General features: G+C 43.0%; 1 protein-coding gene across 1 annotated transcript; it reads right to left on the reverse strand.

Annotated features, from left to right (window-relative positions):
- Positions 1-3,495: 3,495 nt before the first annotated feature.
- LOC119363259 (ribosome-recycling factor, chloroplastic-like) lies at positions 3,496-8,018 on the reverse strand. The gene is made up of 12 exons (XM_037628574.1): positions 7,843-8,018; positions 6,785-6,905; positions 6,635-6,701; positions 6,443-6,538; positions 6,017-6,114; positions 5,821-5,932; positions 5,211-5,252; positions 4,460-4,516; positions 4,332-4,382; positions 4,189-4,245; positions 3,956-3,999; positions 3,496-3,804 (listed from the first exon to the last, which is right to left on the reverse strand). The coding sequence occupies exons 1-11, from the start codon at positions 7,922-7,924 to the stop codon at positions 3,982-3,984; spliced, it is 801 nt and encodes a 266-aa protein (XP_037484471.1). The 5' UTR covers positions 7,925-8,018; the 3' UTR covers positions 3,496-3,804; positions 3,956-3,981.
- Positions 8,019-8,573: the final 555 nt, after the last annotated feature.

Genomic DNA, 8,573 nt, shown 5'->3' on the forward strand with positions numbered 1-8,573 from the left:
GCATTCAAATGGCGCTCGGCCTGCCTGACGCCCAGTATTTAAAGACGATTGTCCACAGCACAAACCACACCACCTCCGAGCTCCATCTCCCATAGCCCGTTGTCGACGGACCACTGCCTTCCTTCCTCCTTCTTCCACGACAGTTGATTCAAATCGCTCGGATCTGCCGTGAGTGCCGGAAGAGGTTCTCCACGCGGCGTCGACACGAGATCGTGGACCTTGTGCACCACTCGCAAGCCCGACGCGTGCGACGCATAGAGGCGGGGCTACCTCCAAGCTCGCCGGAGGAGAGCTCGGATGACGAGGACAGGACGATGGAGGAGGGGTTCGATTAGGAGCAAGCACCCACGCTGGTCATCGTGTTCACCATGGGGCAAGCACACTTCGACAATGTCATGGCGGATGTGAAGCAGGAGGAGTATGTGACAACGCCGGTCTTCGTGTTTTAGATGTTGCAGGAGGAGCAGCGATACAACCTGCAACTCCTCGAGCAGCACCGGCTCGAAGGGCCAGATCATCGGCGAGTAGGCGAACAAGGGGGCCATCGTGGCTATGGTCGCGGAGAATTCAGGCATACTGAATGAGCAACGAGCATTTGTACAAATCCGTGAAAAGTTCCCGCGCCATCCGCCGCAAGCGATGGCGGCCCTGCATCAATGAGGCGGAGCGCAACCGTCTGTTCGTTGGATGCTCACATATACACACATACGCGATGCTCACATATACGCACATACACTCACCCCTATGAGCGCACGGACGCACACCCTATCCCTATGAGCACCTCCGAGATACCGAGTTGACACAATATTTTGAGATTGACAAAGTCACCAAATATGCCCCGTAGTCAACGGGAATGTCTCATTGTACTACACGAGCATCGCTAAAAAAACAAAGGTAATTTCAGAAAAATGCGAGCACCAAGTACGAGACTTGAACCTTGGCAGGTTTGATTCTACCATAACGAACATAGCTATCGGAGCAATGAGTGGACAAGAACATTTGGTTCCTGGGTGTATATACATCCTATATGTAAAAAATAGAATTAAATAAAAATTAAGAACATTCTGAAAATATTTTTGAAATAAACTTGACCATCCATTTTACTCACAAAAAACTTCACAAAAAAAACGTTGACTTTAGGTAAAGAAACAAAAAAATTAGGCCAAAAAAGTGTGATTAGTGACTTGTATATAGCAATAAATTTTACCTTTTTTGCCCTAAAGTCGACGATAGTTTTTATGCGTGAAAATTTATATACCAATGCAAAAGAAAGTCGAGTTTATTCAAAAAAAGTTTTCAACATTTTTAATTATTGTCTTTCCCATATCTTGTGACCCAAGAACCAAAGGGCTTTCCCAACGCTCCGTTCACTATCTTAGAACGGTCCAGGATAGCAAACTGAGCGCTCGGATTGCTCTAAAAAAAATCTAACATGGTGATTTATTTCATTAAAAAAAGAGTTATCATATAACCTAAAATATACCAGTTCTTATCACTAAAATAAAAAACTACTTTTTCCTAACAAGATACATCACTTGTGAAATCTTTCGATACTCGACAAATAAAATACATGTAAAATAGTGTGTTAATTTTAAAGTACTTCCTCTGCAAGAAATATAAGATCGTTAGATCACTATATGGAGCAATCCGAGCACTTGAATTTTTTTACTCTCTAGTCTAGATCCATTGCACATTCCATGCTTGGATGGCAGCGGATATCTTAAAATATCTCTAGCCAATTTGAAAAGTATCTTGTCTTTTATCTGTGGAGTTGGACTTTTCTTAGGTGGGGGTTGAAAAATATCTTATTGACCGCGGTAAAAGAAAAGAAAATTATTTTGTTGACCAAAATTCAGAACACACGAGTACCCAGCTACCATATCCTTTTCCCGATCGACCAATCCACATCGTCCGGTCTCCGGTGGCCGGCGATGGTGCCTGAACGAGTGCACGGTCCAGATCACCTCGCCTCTCCACGCCGAGAGCCCCGAGATCTCATCGCGACAGGGACAGCCGCGGGCCCCGCACGACGGTCCAATTGCTTTCAGCGCCCACCTGGGTCCACGTACACGTGGGGCCACGCCCGACCCGCTGCCGTGTCCGGATAGTTCTGCTATGCTCCTCCAGGGGGGTCCCACGTCTTCACAAGCCGTGGGTCCCACTATAGGCCGGTTGTCGTTGCACTACTTGGTGAGTAAATATTTCAGGGGTGGGCCCGCCTGAATAGACAGCAGATGCTGGGCCACGGAAGCATGGGACCCACTAGCTTTTTCACCCCTCCCCATATCCACCAGTACTACTCCACAGATTACAGTGGCTGACGTTATGTGCCACGGCACTGGCATGTGCAGTCGGCATGGTATAGTCAACCCGAGGGACAGTACAAAGGCAGAGGGCGCCGCGCCGCGCTCTCTGAAAAGACGAGGCGAGCAGAGGAATACCACGGCGACGAGCGTGGCTTTCTTTCTCCTCTCGTCACCGCGCCTCAAGCGTCAGGCGGCGTGGAAATCTGCGCTGCCGCTGCCTGGGAGAACGGCGACGGAAGCGAGATGACGACGGCGGAGAGCGGCCACCCCGGCCATCGACTTGCTACCTTCCATTTCCGCCCTGGCCGGTGCGTTTTTGTTGGTTTTGTTTTTGATTCTCCATCTGCCTCGGTTGAACGGTTCGGTCGATCTGATCTGCCTCTTTCCAACTTGCGCCGGGTTCTCCTTCTTGTCCCCTCAAAGTTTGATCTACATATATGTTGTTTTCGTCGGTTGCTTGCTGCGCATTTCCTCCTGGGTGATCGGTTCCACTTTTGAGCATCGTTTTCCGCCGCTTCAATCTTGAAGCCTCTGAGATTTTGACGTGTCTCCTAGATTGCGCCCAACGCACGCACTCCTCCGGCTTCTCTTATCACAAGTGCTGCTACTAAAAGATGTTCAGTAGTACTCCAACACATTAGCACCGTCTAATCGAATGACCATTTTTCCATTTTTTGAAGGGGATCATTTTCCCAACCTTGCAAAAAGGAAAACAACCATGAGGACAAAACGAACTGCATGGTAGTAATAATTTGCTAATTGCTGCTTCTCCTATCGTTGAGGTGATATCTGACGGACACATGAAGTACTCCTATCCTACTCGAGCAGTAGCATTAGCACAGCATTCAAAATGCTTACCGGTCCATGCCGGCAATGAATACTTTGCCTACCGGAGTCACCATCACTCAATCCTAGTGGAGAACACAGGAATGGGACGTACTGTATGCCGGGACCACCCGCCGATTGGTGGCCCTACCACTGCCACACGAGTCCGGCCCGTCCTTCCGTGGGGCCGGCACCAGCGTCCGTAATTATCGCAGCCTGGTCGTTGTCGGCAAGGGACGTGTCGCTCTGCCAGTCATCGGTGTGGATATTTTCACATGGGACCCATGATACACTGGCTATAGCCGGTGGCCGGGCCTATCGTGTCAAAGATACAGTAAAGCCTCGTTTCAATCTCTGAAACATGGAAAAGAACTTGCCCAATTTGTAGCACCCGATTGCAGTGGAGCCTGGCCCAGGGTATACAATTAGCAAAGGAAACATGAAAAGAACTTTTAGAGTGCACATCACAGAATTTAATTCGTGGAAATATTGACAATGGCAGTCGGACGGGAAGACGGCGAAGGCCTAATTACAAAAGGGAAACCATAGAGCAGCAACACTGTCTCAACTTTGCATCCATCAGTCTTAGCGAGACTCCAACAACCCAACGAGTGCACCCCATCGCACTGGCAGCCATCCGATGACCAGAGGAGGGCTTCAGAAAACATGTAGCCTGTAGCAATTCACGTGTTAGCTGCTAATTTCATGAAATGACTGCCGTTTTAGGAGCAAGGTTCTGTGATAACCCAACAAATGTGTTGGTTGCTGATACATCAGTTTCTTCAACACAGCCAAGGTACTTCACAGGGCTAAATGCGACTCACCAGTTTTTGTTCAGTCGGGTCGGGATCTAAACCTTGCTCAGCTCCTGAAAAGGGAAAATCCATAAGTTTTTGTTTATTTTTCCATGGTTCAGAAGCAATGATGATCAATAATACAGTAACTCCTTTGGCATCAAGCGAAGCCATTTTTCACTAGTTGCGTCGAATTAGCCAATTATCTTAAGACAGGAGTAACACTGAAGCGATAAGCCGGACCATCTTATGGACCCAAGTACCTGTTCCTTCTGCTTTTGGATGGCTTCAACCTTTTTCATGTACTCGTCTGTGATTTTCTGTAGAATTAGTACAAGAAGTTAGTCTTAGTCCCCAATGCATCACTGTACTAAGTACAGGGGGGCATGAAAGTGTGTATCCTCACTTGTAGATCGGCTGATAAATCCTTCACATTATCTTCAGAAAGTTTCTTTTCCTATGTATACAAGCGCAAGCTATTAATCTGAGGGCAAAGGTAGTCCAACGAACTAGTACCAGCTGAGAAGAGCAAACCTTCTCTAGCTTATCATAGGCTTTGATTGCATCTCGTCTTATGTTTCTGATAGCAACCTGAAAAAAAGTCATAGTTATCACCCATTCTTATTAGGATCCACTAAGGAGAAGGAAATCACAATATTTCATAAAAATTATCGTACAACTCAACATCTTGTATATACTAAAGCATGAGCATCTACAGATGTTAGAACAACAGCAGAAAAGAACAGAGATCGACATGCCTTTTACCAAGTTCGGAAAAGAACATTTCTATACACCAATTTATGTGTAACAGACACAGTAAAGAGCATGTGATTTAACAACTTTCATGAAACATCAACAGTTCATACGTGGTTGTTGTTAAATTTTATCTACTGTACATCACGATTACAACAGAAGTAATTCGTAAAGGTGAGATAAATAACTTATCCGCAAATACATAAAGGCTTCAGATATACTCCCTCCATTCCTAAATATTTGTCTTTTTTGAGATTTCAAATGGACTACCACATATGGATGTATATAGACATATTTTATGGTGTAGATTCACTCATTTTACTCCGTATGTAGTCACTTGTTGAAATCTCTAGAAAGACAAATATTTAGGAACGGAGGGAGTACTTCAAACTGTTGAAATAGTGCAAGTAGGGTGGCCAATCATAAATAAAATGCATGAAAACGTTGTACAGAAAATTAAGCCCCGGTATAAATATAATTATAAATATTCTGCTGAAAAGAATGTATAATGTGTGCCAAGGTGAGGTTGTACCTTGCCTTCTTCAGATAACTTGGCTACGTTTTTTGTCATTTCCTGCCCCATGAAAAAAGAGAAGATTAATTGGGAAAAAAGATATAAGAATTTTATTATCTGTGCAAAACCTATAGATTGGACATGTTATCAAGCTATAGAAAATTCCTATGCTTGAACAACTACACTTAAGCAGCAAGCAACACTTACCAGATAATCCATCTAAAATGTTCACTAGAAAAAACATGCCCTTTTTACGCATCATGTTCAAATCAATTTCTGATCTTTGAGTTAAAGAATGTTGTATTTTATGGTGCTAACAAATCAGTGAAGGTGCCACTTGGGAATCACATAAGTTTCAGAAACATATTTTAGTACAAGAGTTATCTTTTCTCTTAGCTGGTGTGTCTAGGTCTCAGATATGAATTATTAAAGTCTCCTTACTATTATGATTCGAGAAATGGTGTGCATATTAAGATTTGTTGTTGTCATATTTCCCAATTGAATTTTAACACAAGGAAGAAGAAATAGGCACAATCATGCAAACTAAAAGTGTGACCAAACGAGTCAGAATTTAAATGCACAATACTACTAATTTAAGCACAAGAGGTTGGAAATGTAATGCACAAACCTTTCTGCGGTCAGATGTCAATGGTGGGACAGTGACTCGTATCACTTCTCCATCATTGCTTGGTGTTACCCCAATATTTGCAGCAACTATAGCTTTCTCAATGAGCTTGAGGCTGCACAGTATATATATGTCAACAACACGGGACGTACAAAGCAATACCAAGCTATGCCTAAACTGGGGACGATAAATAGCTTACCAAGACTTGTCATATGGTTGGATAAGAAGAGAAGTCGCATCTGGGGTATTTATCTGTGCAATAGTCTTCAAGTTTACAGGAGTTCCATAGTACTCAACCTGCAAGGAATTATTCGCCATATGAGCAGCTTCACCATTGCACAGTAACCTCTTTGTGCTTTAGCCATAATTGCATACGCTAATTCAATTGTTTCCAAACAAAATCAATGAATTGTATTGACCACACATTGTTCCACTGATATCAGTTCAGAATTGAATGGTAACTATTAGCCTACTGAAATAACTACTGGTTCACACGTAGCCTAGTTATGGAGTAAACCAATTAAATTGTTATACAGATACAGAAAGGACATTACACGGAATGACAGGTGCTATCATGCAATTGTTACTTTCAGAATATAAAAAAAAGAAGGAATAATCATCAAACCTCAATCCTGTCGAGCATAGACGGGTTTGCCCGCCCAGTCCTGACGGTATTGAAGTTCGATTGAACTGTTTCAATGGCCTTCTCCATCTTTTCTTTCTGACAATACATAGTGCCAGCTAGTTAGCACCATGCGTAAAAGACTTTACAAGGCAAATATTAACACTTCTAATACAGAGTTGCATTGTTATTTACAGCTTGTTCTTCAACGATCATCTTTTCTTCCTCAATTTCTTCATTAGTGGCATGCCTCAAAACTGCTCTGATACATGATAATCACAAGTTAACGAAGACTAACTTGAAGCTCATCAAGTATAAGAAATATTTAAATGCAAAACTACTCGCCTCTTGTCCGAGTGTTGAAGAACCAAAGGCACACCAAAGAAACCCACTGCTCCAGACTGAAATTTCATGAAGTTTGTGGACGAACTTAACAGGGATGAACGGTTTGAGAGACAACCACAACCTGTGAAATACAGTATTCTCTGGTGAGACCTTGCCCAACATTGAGTTCTAGTAGGAATATGTACTCTGGTTGCTTTGTAAACAAGTAGGAATATGTAAATATGGTAGAAGCAGTACTGAGAAAGAACCACAACATGTTGAATGCAGTATGTTCTGATGATTGATGATGCCTTGTCACATTGTTCCTTGCTGGTGAAATTATGTGAATACAGCAGTCTGCTCTTATCTACTTTGTCCGGAATTAGTTGATGCTCAAACAGATGTATCTAGCACTGACATACATCTAGATACATCCATTTGAGTGCCAACTAATTCCGGACGGAGGGAGTAGAAACTAGTTACTTGGAGCCACATTAGCTACTACATCCATCTCACCAGTTTTCCACGACAAACAATGAACATCCAGTGATGAATTTCGTGAGATACATCGATTTATAAATGGCTTCGGTCACTTCTGAATGACCCTGAATTGTGAAGGATAACAACTGTCAATGGTTTCCTGATATCTTATTTATTTAAGTGCAAAGAAATACTAGTATCACAACAGCCTGGGGAAGACATTAGCTTGAAACCACAAGTAAAGTAATACTAGTACATATTTTCCACAGGCATTGTGAAATGCACGTTGAAATGACTCTCAATTACATATCCAAGTGCACAGTGGAGTATAGAGCTTGCCGTTCCAAATCCGATTCAGTCTTCGTTTGTCTATAGGCTGGCTCGACGCAAACAGCAACCTAAATGCAAAGGTAGTGCCGTGAACGGAGAAGCGATAAAAGCACCGGCATTTGCATTCCACCGCATTCCTGACCTGGGGTTCGTCTTGGCGCTACAGTGCTTACTACGCCGAAACCCGTACCATGAATGATAAAAGCAGAATACGGATGACACTCGCGGGTTTCAACGAAGCGGGAAAGCGCGGGGGAAGGAGGAGCAACCTGGGCGCTGGGGCAGACGGGCAGAGGAGAGGGCGCAGGGCGGGGAGGCCGCCGCCGCAGGGGAGACGGCGTGGAGCGCCATGGCGCGGCAGCAGGCGGAGTGGTAGCGAGGGGAAGGCCGAGTGGAGAGTTGTGGATTGGTATGGAAATTGTGGATAAGGAGAGGAAGGAGGGGAAGGAGGGAAATGGCCGAAGAGGTTTGTGAGCTCTCGTGGGCTAGTAGCGCCTGCTGGACTCCAATTATTTCGCAGATCATGAATGCTTGGTGCCTTCTTATGGGCCGTGCGTAAAACTTGAGAGATTCTTTTTCCATAGTTCATAAAAATGTTTTTATTATTAAAAAACATTTCCAACTTGCATTCAAAAAAAATTCAAACCATGTTTTGGTAAAAAATGTATTTGAAAATTATGAAACATTTATAAAAACATTATTTGTACAATAAAAATGATAAAACTTGTGTGAAAAAAATTAGACGTAAAAACATATACTAGAAAAATGTTAATCATGTATTTGAAATAAGTTAAACATGTGTAAAAAATATTCCTAACGTACAGGAAAAAAATATACAATGCGTATGAAAAATGTAGACATGTGTTAAAAATATAAAAGGGATTTCAAAAATAAAACCAGAGATAATTGATGGAAACTGATGAAAGAAAACAAAGAAACCCATAGGAAAAATGAAAACTCCAAACAAACCGGAGAAAACGAATAAAAACCATAAAATAAA

The sequence above is a fragment of the Triticum dicoccoides genome, chromosome 2B (assembly GCF_002162155.2).
Source record: "Triticum dicoccoides isolate Atlit2015 ecotype Zavitan chromosome 2B, WEW_v2.0, whole genome shotgun sequence".
Lineage (NCBI taxonomy): Eukaryota > Viridiplantae > Streptophyta > Magnoliopsida > Poales > Poaceae > Triticum > Triticum dicoccoides.

Excerpts from the sequence above, each read along its gene's own strand:
- LOC119363259 (XM_037628574.1), bottom strand. The coding sequence starts at position 7,924 with ATGGCGCTCCACGCCGTCTCCCCTGCGGCGGCGGCCTCCCCGCCCTGC. Across the intron at positions 5,253-5,820 it reads TGACATCTGACCGCAGAAAG|GAAATGACAAAAAACGTAGC; the intron begins GTTTGTGCATTA and ends TTCATGGGGCAG. Across the intron at positions 4,383-4,459 it reads CCTATGATAAGCTAGAGAAG|GAAAAGAAACTTTCTGAAGA; the intron begins GTTTGCTCTTCT and ends TTGTATACATAG.